Source organism: Elephas maximus, chromosome 27 (assembly GCF_024166365.1).
Source record: "Elephas maximus indicus isolate mEleMax1 chromosome 27, mEleMax1 primary haplotype, whole genome shotgun sequence".
NCBI classification, from domain to species: domain Eukaryota; kingdom Metazoa; phylum Chordata; class Mammalia; order Proboscidea; family Elephantidae; genus Elephas; species Elephas maximus.
The window spans coordinates 1456795-1478170 of NC_064845.1; the positions used below are offsets into that span (position 1 = coordinate 1456795).

At 43.4% G+C, this 21376-nt stretch overlaps 1 protein-coding gene across 1 annotated transcript in view; it reads left to right on the plus strand.

Annotated features, from left to right (window-relative positions):
- SCN10A (sodium voltage-gated channel alpha subunit 10) overlaps positions 1–21376 on the plus strand; it is a 100831-nt gene that overhangs the window by 40715 nt on the left and 38740 nt on the right. The window contains 2 exon segments of the mRNA XM_049870686.1: positions 6537–6775; positions 9394–9567. Coding sequence (XP_049726643.1) covers positions 6537–6775; positions 9394–9567 — 413 coding nt within the window.

Below are 21376 nucleotides of genomic sequence, written 5' to 3' on the forward strand. Positions count from 1 at the left end.
GAGACTAAGGAGCGGTCGGTGTCTCAGTCATCTAGCGATGCTATAACCGAAACAGCACAAGGGGGTGCTTTAACAAAAAGAAATTTATTTTTTCACAGTCTAGTAGGTTACAAGTCCAAATTCAGGGCTTCAGCTCCAGGAGAAGGCTTTCTCTCTCTGTCAGTCTTCTCATCAGTCTTCCCCCAGACTAGGAGCTTCTCCAGTCAGGGACCCCATGTCCAAAGGATGCATTCTGCTCCTGGTGCTGCTTTCTTAGTGGCATGAGGTCCCCGTTCTCTGCTAGCTTCCCCTCCCTTTTTATCTCTTGAGTGATAAAAGGTGGTGCAGGCCACACCCCAGGGGAACTCCCTTTACATTGGCTTAGATATGTGACCTGGATAAGGGTGTTACAATCCCACCCTAATCCTCTTTAACATAAAATTACAATCATAAAATGGAGGACAACCACACAATACTGGGAATCCCAGCCTAACCAAGTTGACACACATTTTTGGGGGACACAGTTCAATCCACGACAGTCAGATAGTTGGGGGCAGGACACACTTCCCCTCAAGGAAGATATTGTGAGACTAGGAAAGGAAGAAAAACAATGGGTAAAGAAAAGCTTAAGTTAGGTCAAAGAGTTCAACGTTTTCTGAGCACAGGGCAGATGACCAGCCCACTATGATGCTGTCTTGTTGAACGCTGCACCCACTGCTCCTGTAAAATGAGAATACTTGATGCTGTCAGAGTCCTGATAGGATTTACCAAGGCTACCACTTTGGGAGTGATTGCCTGAGAAAGTTTGACCTGAGCCAACGAGAGCTTAGCAGGTCACTAAGGACTCTGACAGCATCAAGTATCCTCATTCTACAGGAGCAGTGGGCTTGGCGTACAAGCTGAGGCTTGACAATTGCCCAGACCAGAAAACCAGAAGCAGGAGCACAGCAGTGAGCACAACCATGCCTCTGCCCCCACGCTTAGTGGGAAAGGCGGCCATTGAACAAGTCATTACCAGGGTGCTGAGTCTGGTGAAGGAGAAGTGCAGGGAGCCAAAGGAAACACAGTCACATTTCACCTGGAGCCAGGGGAGTATTCCAGGCAAAAAGGACAACAAAGACCATGAAACGGAAGACAGTATAACATTTGAAAAAACGAAAGTCTGATGTGGCTGAAGCATAGAAAGAAAGGAGGGGAGGAGCTCGAAATAAGATTAGAGTGCTGGGCTGAGGCCAGATCCCCAGAAGCTCATAGACTGTATTAAGGATTTTGGACTTCATCCTAAGAGCAGTGAGGTACCATTAAAGGATTGGAGGCAGGGGAGCTACAATGCATTTTAGAAAGGTTACTCTGAATGCTTGTGGAGAGTGGAATTAAACAGGGAAGAGTGTTGGCAGAAAAACCACTTAGGAGGAAGCCAGGTGAGAGATGGCAGTGCCTGGACTCTGGGGTAGTGGCAGTGTGGATGATGGAAAATTTAAGGATTTTAGAGCTATCTAAAGGGCATAAGATTCAGGGCTTGGTGATGTATATGGTTCTGCCTTGAGCAAACCAGGGGATACAGGAGCAGCTACCCCTAAAGCGAACACTTTAGGGGGGCAGGGGTCTTCACTGGGGAAAGAGGGGTTGAGCCTGGATCATGTTGGGCTTCAGGTACCCTTGGGGCATTCAGGTAAGGATATCCAGTAGGAAGGTGGCTTTATGATAAATGAGACAAGAACTTGGAAGACGACGGTAAAGTAGAGATACATATTCAAAAGAAGTTTGAATACCAGTGGTAATTTTGAAATTATACAAGTGGATAAGATCACATAGGGAGGGATCAAGTAAGAAGAGAAGAAAGCCTGGGACACAGTCCTAAGAAACTACAATATTTAATGGCTGACAAATGAGAAGGAGCCAGCAGAGGAGGCTGAGAAGGGATACCTAGAAATAGGAGGAGACCCGGAAGAATATAATGCAGAACCCAGGGTCTAACAGAGGTCAATAGAGGCAATGGTACAGAGAGGTCAAGTAAGATGAAGCCTGAGACAGGATGACAGGCGTTAGTGACACGGAGGTCTTTGGAGATCTGAGCAAGAAAGGGGTGGACAGAGGCCACACTGGAGGAGGCTGAAGAATGAGTGAGGTAAATGGAGATGCTGTGGATACATGACTTTTTCAAGAAGTTTAGGTGTGAAGGGGCGGAGTTAAAGATAACACTAGGAGGGTGTAGATTTGAAGGAAGATTTTGTTTTGTTTTGTGTGTTATATTTACATGCTACTCAAGAGGATATGAGAGAACGTAAGAACAGGGTCACCTTTTTAATTGTAACAGAAGGAAGGAAAATTCTTTCTGCATTAGCTTTTTGCAAGAGACTTTTTGGGGAGGACCCAGGATCATGTTCCAAGCCAGCAAGGCCTGCTAACGAAGCTGAGTCTGTTTTCTCACTGCCTCACAGACAGGCTGCTTCCTACAAAAATGGCGGGTCCGCAAGACTGCTCATTCAGCACTACTTCCTGTGGGTGTTTCTTTGTTTGTTAAAAAATAGGTCCAGAGAAGTTGTTCCCATTGTTCCAACTAGGAGTTGTTGACTTTGCCCCGGATGCGCCAACTTCTTTAGAGAACTGTGCTTTGCTAGGTTGTTGTCTATAGCCTCACGTGCTTCCTCTAAGCATCCTCCAGCACCCTGACTGACTTTTGCTGCTTTTCACAGCCTGAATGGTTAAGCACTGGACTACTAACCAAATGGTTGCTGGTTCAAACCCACCCAGAGATGCCTTGGAAGTAAGACCTGGCAATTGGCTTCCAAAAGGTGATAGCCTTGAAAACCTTGGGGATTACTGTTCTACTCTGCACACATGTGGTTGCCATGAGTTGGAATCAACAACAAATAACAGCAAGAACACATAGATGATGATTTGAGTTGACAAATGTCTCTTACTTTGGTTAAAATAGAGTTTGCACTCCTATTTCTCAGCTTCCTGCTGCCTTTGGTGATTCCTGGAAGTAGAAGGGGAAGCACACTATTTACTTCACTATTTTAAAATAGAATCTCATCATACATTTATATTTAGATTTGTGTTTCAACGGACAACACATTACACAAAATGTAAAACGTACAAAAAGGCATGCAAAAAAAGGGAAATAATCCCTCTGTCCACCCAGTTCCCCTCCCCAGAAACAATCTTTAAATCAGTTGTTTTGCATATCCTTCCAGAAATATTCTATGTGTGTTCAATCAAAAATAGTCTTTTTTCTTCCTCACAAAGGGTAGCATTACACATACACAGTTCTAACGCCACACTTTGATCAGTTAACATATGTTGAAAATCAGTTTCTTGTAAAAACCCATTGCCGTTGAGTTGGTTCTGACTCATAGTGACCCCAGAGGACAGAGTAGAACTGCCCTGTAGGGTTTCCAAGGAGCGGCTGATGGGTTCAAACTGCCGACATTTTGGCTAGCAGTCTAGCTCTTAACCACTGAGCCCCCAGGGCTCCTCAGCTGCTCTTATTCTTTCCATCAGCTGTTGTGTATTGCATTGTGTGAATGTACCATCATTTATTTAACTGGTCCCCTCTTGATGGGAAGTAAACTCTGCAATCAATAACCTCATGTCTACATCACCTTGTACATGTGCCACGTGCGAGTTTAACTATAAGTTAAACACCTTAAGTGAAATTGTTTTGTCAGAAGGGATATGCATTTTTAGTTTCAAAAGATGATGGTACACTTCCCTCCATGAATGTGGCATAGATTTCACCCACCCAAGCACTGGATGAGACTGCCTTTACCCCACATCCTCCCAACACAGTGGCCACACTGACTTGACTTTGCAAATCTGGTTGGTGAAAATATCTTAGTAATTGCATTTTGCATTGCTCCTATTTTGTGTATTATTGAGCATCTTTTCAAATATTTATAAACCATTTAAACTTTTCTTTTCCAGAAAAGATGAGTTATCTAATAATTAATGGGTTTGTCTTTTCCTTATCTATTCGTAAGAGCTGTTATATGTTAAGAAAATGAGTGTTTTGTCTGTGATATGAACTGCAAATGTTTTTCTTGGTTGTTTCCTTTGGCTTTATTTGACAAAATATTTTGAAGGTTATAAGCACAGAGGAAGTAACTAAAGTGGTGTGATAGTGGAAATAAGTAGTTGGGTCCGTGAAGAGAATAGAGAGTCCAGAAATGGACACATGCGTATATGAAAATTTAATATATGATAGAAATGATATGCATACAAAAAGGAAAGATGCTTCCGTAAATAGTGTAGGCATACATGACCAGAGATTGGAAACAATAAGCTAGATCAGTATTCTACAACTTACCCAAAATAAACTCCAGATGCACCCAAACTTTAAATTAAGAAAATGAAACTACAGGGTCCCTATGAGCCAGAATCGACTCAACGGCAACGGGTTTGGGTTTGTTTGGTTTATAGAACTAGAAGAGCACATGGATAGCCACTTTTCAAGCTCTGTAGTGAGAAAGCTTTCATACACAAGGCAGAAAGCAAGAAAATATAAAGAAAAAGACATAAATCTGACTACATACGAATTTTTAAGTTACTTGTGAGGGAAAGGGAACCCCGGTGGCGTAGTGGTTAAGAGCTTCGTTGCTAACCAAAAGGTCAGCAGTTCGAGTCCACCAGGCACTCCCTGGAAACCCTATGGGGCAGTTCTACTCTGTCCTATAGAGTAGCTATGAGTCAGAATCAACTGGACAGCAAAGGGTTTGGTTTTTTGGTTTCAGATGGGGGAAAAAACATTGTTAGTAACATTTGGGAGTATGCATTTTTTTTCTATGAACTCATTTTCTTTTGAAAAAATGCATGTAGTACAAAAAATCCAAACAGCAGGAATGAGTGTACAGTGAAACAATGTCTCCTTCCCACTAAAGACCTCCCCTGCCCCCAATCTCTTGGTGAACCCCAAATTCTTTTGTATCCTCCCAGCAATATCCTATGTGTATGTAAACATACGCACACGCAGACACATAAAGATTTTTCTAGATCATTACAGATAATCTGCCTCACTCTTTTTCGTAATGCACTTTACCAGTTATTTGCATTTTTTATTACAAACAGCGGCCACTGTCTGTCTTTGCTCACATGGGCTATCTATCTGCAAGGCTTATGTCTTGCAGTGGAATTCATAGGTAGACCTAAGGCTAAGAGACTTCCCTCCACCCAGGTGGCTCCGGTGACACACCACATGGAGATTTAATGGAAACAGCTAGAGAGAGGAGCCTATGCTCCAGGGAGAGGTCCAAAGCCGGACGTAGGAAATGACCATAAAGATCATTTTTGAGCCCGTGAGGCTGAATGGGATCACCTAGATGGAGGTCGCAGGGAGAGAGAAAGGCCAAGGCGAGAATGCCTGAGTTCTCCAACATTGAGAGGCTGGAAAGGAAGAAGAAACATATTGAAAAGCAGTAGTCACTGACATGGGAGAAAAACTGGAAGATTATAGTGTCTTAGAAGCCAAATGGGAAAAGCTGTTCAAGCAGAGAATAATAAATTCTGTCAAATGCTGTGGAGAGGCAGCGTGAGGTGAGCACTGGAAATTGGCTATTTAAATCCGGCAGGGTAAAAGCCTGATTCCAGGGGCGGAGTAGAGGCCAGGAGGTGAGACGGTGGGGAAGGTAAGTGTGGAGAACTCTTACCAGGAATGTCATTGTTAATGGGACAGAAGTTGGAGGCGAACCTGGGGTCCAGGTAGGCCTTTTGCATAGCTGAGATATAATCAAAGCATGTTTCCATGCTAATGGGCATGGTCCAGAGGGAGAGAAGGGGGGAAACACAGGCCTTGAGCAGGTGAGAGAGGAAGGGGCTGTCCATACACAAACGTGAAGAGTATAGCAAGCTCCCACACGGTGGTGGGCGTGAAGGCTGAATATGGGGATGGACTTGCGGAAGTGTTGCAGCCTCGGTGGTAGGAAGACAAGGAAGTTCTTTGTGAAAAATTCTGTATTCTGATAAAATAAAGGTGAGCTCGTCAGCTGAGAGTAAGGAGCAGAGAGGAGGAGTTGGAGGTTGGAGGAGGTGAGAGATGGTAGTCTGGAGAGTGAAGGAAGTGACTAATCCAGAAACGTGGCAGCATTCCTGGGCAGTGAAAAATTGGAGGTCAGGGTCTCTAGAAGGACTAGTCAGCATGGTTGTGTTCTTGGGTACAGGCACGGAGTAGGCTACAAGCTGGGTTTATTCAGGGTTGGGGTTTTGCGAGGCAGCACAATGGCAGGGGAGAGGGTCAAAGAAATTAAGGGTGTCTGCAAGAGCATAGTTAGAGGGAGAGACATGAAATTTAAGCTGGGTGAGTTGACAAGTAAGGACATGACATAGGTGATGAGTATAAGGTCAATGGTTTGGAGGACTGGATGGGGACAGAGACTGGACTGGAGTTGCTGGAGTTATGACGCTCAGAAAGTGGAAAGTAGTCATCAGGGAGACGGAGGGCTGCAGTGAGACGTTGGAGGCCATGGGCATTCGTAGTGACAAGGTCTAGGGTGACCATGGGATGAGGCTCTGAGGTGAAGAATGGCTGACAGCTGTCATTGACCACACCTGTGATGCAGAATTGGAGGACTCTAAACAGAGATGCCCACCCTGCTTCACCACCTTGGCTCAGAAGTATCTGATCTGGGAGTGCTGCTCCTCGTGGGTGAAGCTCAAGACGTGTCTCTTTGAGATTGTGACGGACCCCTTTGCGGAGCTCACCATCACCCTGTGCATTGTGGTGAACACTGTCTTCATGGCCATGGAGCATCATCGCATGAGCCCCACCTTCGATGCCATGCTGCAGATGGGCAACATTGTGAGTGCACTGCCCGGCACTGCCGGCGCTGGATGGCCGGGGGGCTTCTGGGTGGGGTGGGAGCATGCCCTCATTCACTGGAGCACTGATTCAGTAAGCTGAGAGCAGAGGGGCAGTGCAGGAGACATGTGGACACTGAGTGAAGGAGGTCAAGCCTGGAGGACAAGGCTGAGCTGATGAGGAGTACATGGGCGTGAATGAGCACAGGAAGTGGGCAGAGCCCAGAGCTAGGGACAGCTAGTTCCCTCTTGAGTTCTCTGGACCACAATTGCCTTTACCATGAAATGATGATAAGTGACACTTTCACAACTAAAGACAATTCATGAACTCTTAAGCTTCCTCCTGGTTCTATTACTTACCTTTGTATGACAGCAAGAAAGAGTGGCTGTGACTCTGCAATGCTGTCATTGCAGAAAAAAAGAGCTGGGGAAAGAGGAGAGACGAGAAGAGAAGGGAAAGAAGGTGGGCAGGACAGGGAACATGAAAACATGTTTGCTGGTCTAACTAAAGCATCAGGGAGTCAGAGCTTTCCTTTTGCATCTGGTTTAGCCATGATGCCACTTCTCCATTATTTTTTACTATTATCTGCTTTTAACAACATAAAGTCCATTCTGGATTTCGCTACGTGCTGAGTAAAGTACCTGACCCAGAGGGAGAGCAACGGCCCCCCATCTCTGCCCCACCTACGGGAATAACCAATCATCTTAGCCGCTTTATTTAGACACTAGGCTGGACATTGCTTCAGTTTCTTCTCGTAGATTTTATCATTTTATTTCCACAACAACTTTTTGTAGTAGGTACTATTATTATCGCTTTTCACAGATGGAAAAACTTCAGCACAAGAGGTTAAATAGTTTTCCCAAGGTCACAGAGGTGAGTAAGGGGTAGGGCTGGGATTTGAACCTAAACAGACCAGCCGCAGAGCCCATATTCGTATCTCCCAGGATCACCCAGCTCTTTTGACTCTAGGCTTCAGACAGGTAGAAAGAGGGGTCCCAGACAAAATGTAATCCTCTTCTCTAGAAACCTCTCATCCCCCATAACCCAGGGACATGAAAGGAAATCCAGTAAGTTCTTTTCTGGACACTGTGGAACCAGTATGTTTTACCTTTTGGAAGCACCTAGTCTAAGAGGTCACATTCTCTTTAAAGATCCTGCAAACAGGGAAACCGCAAGAGAGGGAAGAGTTTATTTCCAAGAAGTCTGCTTAAGACCACAGAGGAGGACCTTATGGACGAGACCTCTGATAGTTGGAGAAGTTGAGGCTAGAGATAGAAAAGGCCTTTCCCACTGCCACAGAGCACGGTGCCATTCTTCTAAAAGAAAGGCATTTGTTTGGTGCCTACGACGAGTCAGGAGCTTTATAAATGCTGTCACAACACTGTGGGGTCATCCTCACCCTCACTTCACAAGAGAGAGCGCTAAGACCCAGAGAGGTTGAAAAACCACCCCAGGTTGCACACCTGGTGAGGGTGGAGCCAGAGTTGACCCAGGTCCCTCATGGGCACCCCAACCCCACCCCATTTGCCTTCAGAGCGCCCTCAGAAGATGCTCTGTGAATTACGCAGCTGCAGTCTTGTGGCACTGGGCAAGACACCTAGACTCTTAGCTTGTGTTTCAGCCTACAGGTGCCTCTTTCATGGGCTGGAGAGAGACTGATGACATCACACGAGAGAAAAGCGTCTGATCTTGGTCCTTGCTTTCTCCCTTCCCTGTTGTTTGTTTTATGACTTGAGCCTGGTCCTGACTTCTCTCAGCTTCAGAATCCTGTCCTGTTTAAGACAATAAACTTAAACACACTCAGAGCTGAAGAGAGCTATACCGTTGTTGTCGGTTACCATCGAGTCGATTCCAACTCATGGCGGCCCCGTGTTTGCAGAGTAGAACTGGTCCACAGGGTTTTTGAAGCTGTGACCTTTCAAAAGCAGATCTCCAGGCCTGTGTATTCCGAGGCACCTCTGGCTGGGTTCGAACTGCTAACCTTTAGGCTAGTGGTCGAGCACTTAACCGTTAGCACCACCCAGGGACTCATTAAAAAGAATATGAGAGACAATGTATTATTATTGTTCTTGCTAATAACTGTTATTTATTAATGAACTACTATCTGTCGGGCTCTTTGCTAAAAAATCCATAATTTCATTTTATGCCCATTGTACAGATGGGAAAATTGAGATTCAGGAAGGATGGGTTATTTGTCCAAGGTTACACAGGCTAGGAAATGACTCAGTTGGGATTTTTGTCTGGGTTTGTGTAGCCCCAAAATCCGTGCTTTTTAACTACTGAGCCAGACTGGCTTCTCATTTGCATAATTATATAATAATAATGATCCTAATGACTGTTCCCACTTTCCCTACTTTTAATTTCATATGGAAAAACCGAGGTGTGGGTTCTAATACACATGCCCCGAGCATTGGTCCAGAGATTTCTCTATTCTGCCACGTTGAATGCTCCCTTCCCTGACCCTTCAGGAGCCTGTAGAGAACAAAGACATTGAACAAAAACAAAACAAGAGGATTTGATGTTTTAAAAACAAGACATTTTCCTGCTGCTGTATTTGCCATTGCCTCCTGACCCAACAGACCCCAGTGTGATGAAACCCTGTTTCCGTCCATCCACAGGTCTTTACCATATTTTTTACTGCTGAAATGGTCTTCAAGATCATTGCCTTTGACCCCTACTACTACTTCCAGAAGAAGTGGAATATCTTCGACTGCCTCATCGTCACTGTGAGCCTGATGGAGCTTGGCATGTCCAAGAAGGGAAGCCTGTCCGTGCTGCGGACTTTCCGCCTGGTAATGCTTTCTCATGGCCAACCGGGGAAAGTCCCACCCAGGTCGAGGAAGCCCACCTCTGAGAGTAGGCACCATCCTCACGGGGTTCCACGAACCAGCTCCTCCTTCCTCTGCTCCTTCTGTCCCTGTGGAAAGGAGGCGGGCATGGCGCCGGGAGCCTGGAGCCTTGGGATGTGGTCCCAGCTCTTTGCTGACTCCAAGTGGGACATGCCTTCTCCTCTCTGGACCTCAGTCCCTTCATCTGCACAAAGAGGGGGGGCTTCCAGTTATCCTTCCTGTTCTCTCATCAGATAGTGATAACACTGGTCATGACAGCAGCTGGTAATTGTTGAGCACTTACAATGTGTCAGGCACAGCGCTAAGCCCTTAACAAACCAGTAAACCAGCTGCTGCTGAGTCGACTCTGACTCATGGCGACCCCGTGTGTGTCTGAGTAGAACTCTGCTCCGTAGGGTTTTCAATGGCTGGTTTTTCAGAAGTAGATCTCCAGGCTGTTCTTCCTAGGTGCCTCTGGGTGGCTTTGAACCCAAGTGGTAGGTTAGTAGCCAAGTGCTTAAACATTTGTGCCACCTAGGAGCTCCTTCAAAAAAACTCTTAACATAAAGTACCTCATTTTATGCTTACAACAACCCTACGGAGATAGCTGCTTTTGATATCCCCGTAGACAGATGAGAATAACTGAGACATTGAAATGACGACCCCAAAGCCCCACAGCTGCTGGACACGAGGCAGAGATGGAAGTCGAATCCCAATTGCCTGATCCCAGAGTCCCAGGTCCTTCCCACCACAAGGAGGCTACTTCTGATGCCCCAGCACCTCGAGTCACAGCCCAAAATATCTCACGCACCCAAAAGCTTCCTCCAACGAGCCACACGCAAATGCCGTCCTCCAAACTCAGCTCCAGGAGGGGCTCCCCGTTGCACTCAGGCCACCCGCTCTTATAAGAACTGCATTCACCTGGTTTATTAGATTACCAGGAGAAAACTTGGGGTCGCTGGGTCTTCCAAGTCCCCAGGCTATCTGGAGGAAGCTTGGTGCTTTGCTGACTGTTGGGGGTGAGCAAGATCCCTGAAAAGAGCAGGAAGCTTGTTCTCAGTGCTCTCTCACTGCCAACTGGGAGTCCAGTGTCCAGTTTCAGAGAGAAATGACAAAATGAAGGAGGGTGTGGCCAGCAACCTTGCCAAATTCCAGCTGGGCAGCTCTAACAATGTTGGGCATCCAGAGGTTGAAGAGGCCAGCTGGTTCAGGGGAGTGGTGAAGTGTTAGGTCAGCAAGTCCGCTTGGGGTGCTGTGGGGGCTAGAGAGACAGCACTGACCCCTGGGTCTCAACTCATCCAGTTTAGGGATGACAAGCTCAAAAGCCTATGGGACTCAGGCAGGCAATGACGTGAAGCTAGCCAAGGAGGAGATGTTGGCACTGGATATTTGATCCATCTGGTCAGGGCAGCAGCTACTCAATTCAGCCCCAGCAGACCCAATGCCATGGCACCATTCCAGGGAGCGGCATTTACACAAAAATCACTGTGACTTGTGCCCCTTGGAGTAGCCAGAAATGCAGTTCTGTCACTTATTGTCAGAGTTTCCAATTTTTAACGAGAAACCAGAAATGCAGATTTTTATGTGAGTATTTTTAATATCTGTTACTAATTCAATTTAAAAAAAAACTCTGAAGGCCAAACAAAGCATGTTCTAGGACATGTTTGTGCCATGGACCACTGGCTGACGACATCTGTCCGTGCTGGTGATATCTTCACCATCCTGTGGAGGAGAAGGGCAGAGGCAGGCTTGCAGGCCTCTCTGTCCATAACCTGGAAACTTTAGAAGTTGGGAATCAAGTGCCATGTTTAGAAGGACAGATTGCTCTAAGTACGTAGAAAATGACGACAAAAGGCAGGCACCTAAGCTAATGGTCAGTGTACGTTTTCCACGGACAAGCGTTGAGCATCAACAATCTGTACTTCCTATGTCTCGGGAGAGTCCAAAGTTAGTGTCCTTGTATTTTTGGCACACTTGAGGAGAGACAGGGCCCTGGTTAAGGCTCAGGCTGCTAGCCAAAAGGTCGGCCGTTTGGATCCTCCAGCTGCTTCTTGGAAATCGCATGAGGCAGTTCTATCCTGTCCTATAGGGTTGCTATGAGTCGAAATCAACTCAATGGCAATGGGTTTTTGGGTTTGGGGGGGAGACAAGCTTAGCATTTTAAGGTTTATGAGCTACTTCTGTTCTTGTTCCATGAAGTTAAGCAGATTTTCTCTATAACCTGGGCCTACGGGGCAGGCGTATGCTCCCCTCCTTCCTGATCCTAACATGCTGATCAACTCACAACTGCCTAACCACAGCCACCAATGTCACACTTTCTCAGGGTCTATTTGTCCCTCTCCTCCACCATCTCCACTTCCCTCATTTACCTAACTTAGATTTCATGGCCCATGAGTATTATTTTTCACTGAAAATAAACTCGACCACCTTTCCCCTCTACCCCTGTGTGTTTTGTGTTTGGAAAACCGTACTCTAGAGTTGAACACAAATATCTCCCTTCTCTGTGCCTACACCTGAGCTGTGGATATTACTGAAGAAAAATCACATAACCCAACCAATTAGTTTTATTTTCAAGTACTCTGACCACAAACCTTAAATGGATACTCAACATGGTCCAACAACCCTACTATATTTAATAAAGTCCGCAGTACCTAGTTACATGGTTTCCTACACTTCAAGATGACAATTTCATGCCTTTTCCCCTCTCCTCAATCTTCCTGCCTCTTCTCCCCCAACCTAACCCCACCTCCTACTCTCAGCTGATGATCTCACCCTAATTCCGAACCAAGAAAATAAAAGCCTTCTGAGAAGAACACCCTCATCCCCGCCACCAAGTCTTTCCATGGGTAAATCTGCGTACAGCTTGTCTGTATTTCTCCGAAGATGATAGAAGTGTCTCTGCTCCTTTTGTAGACCAGTCCCTCGTCTGGGGCTCTGGACCCCATTCCTTCTCCCTTTCTCAAAGACTTCGCTCCTCCAGTTATCACCCAGCTCTCTTATGCATTATTTCCTCCTACTAGCTAATTAACAATTCCCAGCGTTCTAAAAACACGCTGCCTCTTCCATCTTAAAAAAATAAAACCCTCATCTCATGTCAATCACCAGCCTCACTTCTCTGATGTGATGCTCAAAAAAATCTCTCCAATAGGTGATATCCTGACCATCTCACCTCATTTTCCCCTCAACCTTCTCCAGTATGGCTTCTGTTTCCACTCTTCTCAGATAAGGTCTGTCATGATTATAATGTTGCCAGATCCGAAGTTTGTTTCTATGTCCCATCATGGATTGAATTGTGTCCTCCCACAAAATATGTGTCAATTTGTCAAGGCCATGATTCCCAGTATTGCGTGGTTGTCCACCATTTTGTGATCTGATGTGATTTTCCTATGTGTTGTAAATCCTAACCTCTATGTTGTTAATACGTCAGGATTAGAAGCAGTTAAGTTAATGAGACAGGACTCAATCTACAGGATGAGGTTGTATCTTGAGTCAATCTCTTTTGAGATATAAGAGAGAAGAGAACAGAGAGGAAAGGGACCTCATACCACCAAGAAACAAGAGCCAGGAGAATAGCACATCCTTTGGACCCAGGGTCCCTGCACTGAGAAGCTCCTAGACCAGGGGAAGATTGATGACAAGGACCTTCCCCCAGAACCGAGAGAGAGAGAAAGCCTTTCCCTGGAGCTGGCGCCCTGAATTTGGACTTCCAGCCTGCTAAAGTGTGAAAGAACAAACTTCTGTTTGTTAAAGGCATCTACTCATGGTATTTATGTTATAGCAGCACTAGATAACTAAGACATCTTTTAATCTTAATTTCTCAGTAGATCTGAACACAGTAATAGCCACTCTATCTTACTTGAAACACATTCTTCTTTAAACACTCTCTCAGATTTTCTCATACCTCACTGGATGCTCCTTTTTGGTGCCTTTTTAACCCCTCCTTTATAGGGTCGCTATGAGTTGGAATCGACTTGACGGCACTGGGTTTGGTTTGGTTTTGGTCTCTTCTTAATTTCTAATATTTAAAGCCCCCAGGACTTCACTTTCTTCTTCATCTACAATGGTTCTCCAAGAGAATTATAAATACCAAGCATACATTGACGACTCTAAGATCTGAGCCCTAGAGTTTTATACGTAAGTCCTTTCATGTCTTGTTCATTTGGGTGTCTAGGAACCACTACAGCATTAATGTGTCTACAAAGGAACTCTTTACTACCCCTCACCCCGACCTGGCCAGTTTGTTTATTGACACCCACTATCCACTCTTTTGGACAAGCCAAAAACAAAATAAAAATTTACCCATGATCCTTCAAATCCATCTCCAGGTCTTGTTGACTATAGCTCCAAAATACATCTAAAATCTGTCTACTTCTTTCTATCTTCACTGCCCCCACCATAGTGTAAGCCATAACTGTCTCTCATTGGACTTCTGCAATAGTCTCCATATTGGCCTACCCACCTCTACTCTTGCCATCTGCAGTCAGCCCTCCACCCAGCAGCTAGAGTGAATTTTTAAAACCATAAGTCTGATAATGGCTATCACCTCCCTATAACCCTTTAGTGTTATTGCAATAATTGCCGGTGATCTGAGAATAAAATCCAAAGTCCTTATTATGGTCTACAGAGTCCTGCATAATCAAGCCCTGCCCACTTCCACAAATAACCTCCTTCTTGATCACTATGTTCCAGCCATAAAGGCATTCTCTCTCTTTATCACACGTAACAGAACTTTTCCTGGCTATGGGTCTTTGCACATTTTTTCCCTCTGCCTGGAGTGCTTTTCCCACAGCTCTTCACTTGGTTCATTCCTTCTCATCTTTCCAGGCTCAACTCATACGTCACCTCCTCAGAGGTGCCTTCCCCAACCACACTACCTAAAGTTGGATTCCCTCATCCAATTAACCTCTTTTTCACAGTATAAAATTATTCTGCTCTTCTATGAGGCAAGAACCAGTTTTCTTATTCATCATTCTCTCCCAAGGCCCTAGTACAATGCCTAGCACAAGTAGGAACTCAGTAAACATCTGGTGATTGATTGATAGAAGGAAGCAAAGATGAAGAAAAAAGCAGGGAAAAAAAGAAACATAAATTCTGTGCCTTCATTCTTGATTTTTCCTCCCTCCAAAAATATCATCACTCTTCTCATTATCTAAGGCCTTGTTCTATTAGTCCATTGTTCTGTCCTTATACCAATACCATACTATCTCAATACTGTAGCTTTAAATGTGTGTGTGTCTGGTAGGGAAAGTCACTCCTTCATTTTACTTTTTCAAGAATATCTTGGCCGCTGCATTTCTACATTTATTCTAGAATCAGAATTGTAATTTTCATGCACATATACATACAACACTATTGGTTTCTACCATTGGGATTTGTCTTAGGCTGAGTTCTCTAGAGAAGCCAAACCAGTGAAATAAATAAAATAAATATATAGAAGAGATATTTATCTCAAAGAAATGGCTCACGTGGCTGTGGAGGCTGGCAGATCCCTAATCTGTGGGTCAGGCACCAGGCTGGAGGCTTCTCCTGATTCATGTATTTGCAGGGGCTGATGAACCCAAAATCGCCGTTTAAATGACAGGCTATTAGCTCATGGGGCTGCAAAGGCTGACAAATACCAGAATCGGCAGTCCATGTCCCACAAACCAGAGGCCAGAGGATGATGAGTCAGATGCAAGGTCCAGAGCAAGTGAGCGAGCTTTGCCAGAACATCCACATATATACTGGATGCAGGCCATACCCCCAAGGAAACACCCCTTACAACTGGTGGGCTGATTGCATCAGATCACATCATGGAGGATGACCACATCATTACATAACTACCAAATTACATCATTCCATAACTGCCAAACCACTGAGAATCATGGCCCAGCCAAGATGACACACATTAACCGTCTCAGGATTGTAATAACCGATAGGTCAATTGGAGAAGTGTAACCTCTACGCAGTCTTCTAATCTGTGAAGATAGCACACTCTCTGTTTGCTCAGATCTTTCGATAAGTATCTTTCAGAAGAGTTTTAAAATTTTTCCACGAAGGTCTTGTATATCTTTCTTTAGATTTATTCCTAGAACTTCCTAGTATTTTGTTCTACTCTGACATCTCTTTTTAAATGCCTTTGCTTTTTTTTTTTAAAACTGGTAGTTTGATATTTAATATTTTTGTATCCAGAAATCTCTTATTAACTCTAATGACGTATCTACATAATCCTTTGAAATATCTTTGAACACAATCAGATCATGTGCTAATAATGACTTCTGTTTTTTCTTTTCTGATCCTTCTAACGCTTGTTTCTTTTTATTATGTTATTGTGCTGGTTAGGACATCAAGTACCACACTGAAATGTTAATAGCAAGCATCCTCGTCTTTTTCCTGATCCCAAAAATAACTAATTCTGATATTTGTGGCAAGTTTTTTTTAAAGATACCCATTATCAGTTTAGAAAGTTCTCTTTTGTTAAGAATGTTTATCACGAATGGATGTTTCATTTTATCAAACGATTGTTCTGCGTGTATTAAGATAATCACATGAATTTCTCCTTTAATCTGTTAAAGTGGTGAGTTATGTTAATTGCTTTCCAAACCTTAATCGCCTTTGCACTCCTGAAATTAACCCAGCTTGATCAGGATGCATTTTGTATACACTGGAACAGTTAGTTTGCTAATAATTTAAGGCTTTTGCACTCATATTGGTGATTACTATTTGGGTAGTACAGTTAACTTACTTAGCTGCTAACCAAAAGGTTGGAGGTTCAAGTCTACCCAGAGGCACCACGAAAGAAAGGCCTGGCAATCTATTTCTGAAAAATCAGCCATTGTAAACCCCATGGAGCACAGTTCTACCCTGACACACACGGGGTCATCATGAGTCAGAGTTGACTTAATGGCAACTGGCTTGTTCGTTTATTTTCATTTTCCTTATTTGCATGTCCTTGCCTGGTTTTGGTATCAAGGTTATGCTATTCTCCATAAAAAAGAGTTAAGGAAAATTTCTCATCTTCTGTACCCAATCTTTGAGTAAGATCGTTACTTATTCCTTGTAGGTTTGGTAGAATTCACTAGGGAAGCCGTCTGGGGATCAAGATTTTTTCCACTGGTTCGATTTTCCTAACCATTATGAAATTAGTCAGGCTTTCAATTTCTAAGTTATTGTTGGTTAGTTATATTTCTCTAAGAAGCTTTCCTGCTTAGAAAACTTTTTGCTGGCATGAAGTCATGCGTGCTGCTCCCTTATCATTTAGGATCTACATCATTTGTTCCTACCTCACCTTTTTCTTTCGTAATTTGTACTCCTTTTTTTTTTTTTTCCTTTGTCTTGCCAAAGATTTGTCAATTTAATTCGTCTTTTCTTTTGGCTTGTTGGTCCTGCCTACATCATTGATATTTTCTATTTCAATTAACTGTGCATCTTATCTTAATTACATCCTCCTTTCTGCATGTTTTTACTCTTTATTTCTAACTTTTAAGACAGAATATTCAGCCAATTTTCTTTTCCAATATATTCACTTAAGGCTTAAATTTTCTTCCAAGAACGGCTTTAATATGTACAATTTTCCTTATTGTTTGGTTCTAAGTATTTTTTTTTTATCTTTATTGTGCTTTAAGTGAAAGTTTACAAATCAAGTCAGTCTCTCATACAAAAATTTATACACACCTTGCTATATACTCCTACTTGCTCTCCGCCTAATGAGACAGTACAGTCCTTCCCTCCACTCTCTATTTTCGTGTCCATTTGGCCAGTTTCTGACTCCCTCTGCCCTCTCATCTCCCATCCAGACAAGCAATGCCCACATAGTTTCTTGTGTCTCCTTGATCCAAGAAGCTCACTCTTCACCGGTATCATTTTCTATCCCATTGTCCAGTCCAATCCCTGTCTGAAGAGTTGGCTTTGGGAATGGTTCCTGTCTTGGGCTAACAGAATGTCTGGGGACCATGACCTCTGGGGTCCTTCTAGTCTCAGTCAGGCCATTAAGTCTGATCTTTTTACAAGAATTTGGGGTCTGCATCCCACTGCTGTCCTGCTCCCTCAGGGGATCTCTGTTGTATTTCCTGTCAGAGCAGTCCTTGGTTGTAGCCGGGCACCATCTAGTTCTTCTGGTCTCAGGCTGATGTAGTCTCTGGTTCATGTGGCCCTTTCTGTCTCTTGGGTTCATAATCACCTTGTGTCTTTGGTCTTCTTCATTCTCCTTTGTTCCAGGTGGGTTGAAACCAATTGATGCAACTTAGATGGCTGGTTCTCAGTATTTCTTAATCTCGACTTAGATTTATTCTTTGACTCAAAGGTTAATTAGAAGAGAGTTTCTTAATTCATAAACATATATGGTATTTTTAGTTATCTTTATGCTATTGAGTTCTAGCTTAATTGTGTTATAGTTGGAACATATGCTGTATGATTTTAATATTTTGAAATTTACTGATAATTTCTTTTTGGCTCAGTATATTTAAAAACATTCCTTAGGTGCTTGAAAAGAATTAATCTTGTGTAGTTTTAGGTGCAAAGCTCTGCATATATTCACTGGGTACAGAAAGCTCATGGTGTGGTACAAATAGTCTGTATCCTTGACTAGTTTTGTCTGCTTACATGATTCAAAAGTGACTGATTTGGTTTGGTTTGTTCTAGCAATTACTGAGAGGGCAGGGTATAAAAATACCTCCCACTATGATTATGACTTGGTCTGTTTCTCCTTATAGTTCTGACTTGAGGATGTGTTATTAAGTGCAGACATATTTTAAGTTGTTATATCTTCCCAGAAAGGTGAAACTTTTATCATTAAGAAGTGACCTTCTTTATCTGTAGAAATGCTTTTGCCTTAAAATCTCTTTTGCCTGCTATTAATAAGGTATCCTCGTGGTGCAGTGTTTAAGCACTCAGCTGCTAATCGAAACTTTGGCAGTTCAAACCCACCAGCCGCCCCGTGGGAGAAAGGTCCGGCAGTCTGCTTCTGTGAATACTTACAGCCTTGGAAACCCTGGGGGGCAGTTCTGCTTTGTCCTGTAGAGTTGCTATGGGTCAGAATCGACTTGACGACGACGCAACAGGTTTTTTTTTGTTTCTTTTTTGTGGTGGGGAGGAGGTTTGCTTTCTTTTAGTTTAGAGTTTGCCCGACACATGTTTTCCTAACCTTTTACTTACAGCCTTTATGTATTCTTAGAGTTTTTATCTGTCTCTGTTAAATAGTATACATTATTCCTACTCAGTTCTGACAATCTAATCTTTGTCTTTTAACTACAGCATTTTTTCCATTTATTTTATTGTTAATATTGATACATTTGAATAGGTGTCTATCATTATATTTTGAGCTTCCTATTTGTTTCATCTGTCTAGTTTTGGTTTGGGGGGTTTGGGGGGAGGGTTTGTGTTTTCATTTGTTTTGTTTTTGTTCTCGCTCTTTCTTATTTTAGATTGTTCATTTTTTGTGATTCCATTTTCCCCCTTTACTGTATTGGAAATTAAACACTTTGTTTCTGTTCTTGGAGAAGTTACCTTAGACATCACCATGGGTAGTTAACTTAATCAAAGTCAAAAGTTAGGTAAACTCTTTACCTTCCTCTAGGACAAACTTTCATCCCAGTTACCCCTTCCCAAATTACTATTGTGTTAAGTATTTTAATTTTATCTTGTTAAAAAAAAAAGCTTTACAAATTAGTCCAGGATAAATAATGCTTGCTACTGTACGAAACAATCACGAAGACTTAGTGGCTTAACCCAGGAAATGTCCATGTCTTGCCCACATCACAGCTTGATGCAAACTTACAGCTCTAGGTGGACTCCTTCAAAATGTGGCCGGGGCATCTGAAGAAGGTCTGCACAGCCTCCCTACTGACTGTGGAAAGATGGCAGGCCAAGGCTTGTTCTAAGTTTAAACAGTCAAAGCCTTTCTCAGTCAGAGCCCATGGTTTCTTTTGCAATACAATTCCCTCAAAAACTTAGATAGCTTCAGACCTCTGTGTGTTATACACCCACAGTGCTTTCTTTTTCTCAATTCTGCTCTATTTTTTGTTATTGTTTTCTTGGTCCTCATGCCGTTCTCTCTCAAAAATTAATGGTAGTTACACCATGGATATCCACCACCCCTCTGTCAGTTTGTCACATAGTGGTGGCTTGCATGTTGCTATGATGCTGGAAGCTATGTCACTGGCATTTCAAATATCAGCAAGGTCACTCACAATGGGGAGGTTTCAGCGGCACTTCCAGACTAACACAGACGAGGAAGAAAGGCCTGATGACCTATTCCTAAAATGTAGCCAATAAAAACCCTATGGATCACAACACGTGTTGCCTGATATAGAGCTGGAAGATGAGGCCCTTAGATGGGAAGGCACTCAAATGCACAGTGTCCACGGCCACCATGAAGAAGCACAGGACCGTAGGACCAGACGGCGTTCTGTTCTGTTGTACACGGGGCCTCCGTGAATTGGAGCCAACTCAATGGCAATTAACAACAACAACAACACACCATTAATATAGTCTTTGCTCAGAGTTGCTTCATTTCAATGAAAAATTTAACTGGGTCTTCAGCGCTTGAGGACTTTATCCCATTGCTACTGTTTGGGATCTAGAAGCAGCATACTTTTCCAAAGCTTCAAGACTCTAAACTGTGGGGTTCTGTTTCATTTCATTTCTTCCTGTAAGCCAGGTAAATCTTTCCTGAGTTCATCTGTTTCCTAATAACACCTTGCCAAATGTAACCAGTTGTAACGGACACATATTCCAGGGTACTGCTTTACAAAGTCTTCCCCTAGAGCTGCTGTCTCAGGAGGCTCATTGTCCACCCCAGACAGGGATGGATTACCCAATAAGTAAGGTACGCACGGTCCTAATTGTGCTTACTTACTGATCTGTAGTGCACAATTTCACCAGTTTTTCACTACCTCAAAGATGTGGTAAAACGTATGTGAAACTTAAATTTTGTCTGTTCATCTTTCCCACTAACCCACTGCCGTCGAGGCGATTCCGACTCATAGCGACCCTATAGGACAGAGTAGAACTGCCCCATAGTTTCCAAGGAGCGCCTGGAGGATTTGACCTGCTGATCTCTTGGTTAGCAGCCGTGGCACTTAACCATTGTGCCATCTTTAGAGCTCTAAATTTCACTATAAGGCGTCTTTTTATTTATGCCGTTTAGGATTCATCGACTTTTTGAATCTGTGATTTTTTTTTTTTTTTTTTTTTCAGTTCTGGAAAGTTTCCAGACATTCTCTGGACAAATAGAGCCTCCACTCCATTCTATTTCTTCTCCTTCTGGACTTTGGCTAGATTTACGTTAAACTTTCTAACCCTGGAGCCCTGGTGGTACAGTGGTTAAGAGCTACAGTGAGCTACAGCTGCTAACCAAGAAGGCTGGCAGTTCAAATCCACCAGCCCCCTCCTTGGAAACCCTACGGGGCAGTTCTATGCTGAGCTATAGAGTCGCTATGAGTTGGAATCAACTTGACAGCACTGGGTTTGTTTGTTTGTTTTTCTCACTCTATCCTCCGTGTCTCTTCCATCTCTTTATGTTTCCCATCTTACATCTCACTGTGCTGCATTCTGGGTAATTCCTTCTGAGGTATCTTCAGTTCACTCATTCTTTAAACCGTGCCTAGTCTGACATGACTCTCCCATAGTTTTTAACTTTAAATATTATATTTTTCGTTTCTGGAGTTTCCATTTATTTTCCAAAACGTTCTTGTTCTAATTTATGGTTTCTTATTCTCTGCACATAATCTTTGCCTTTTTTTTTTTTTTAACATACCACTAATTATACGTAGTCTTTGCTAATAATTTTATTCTT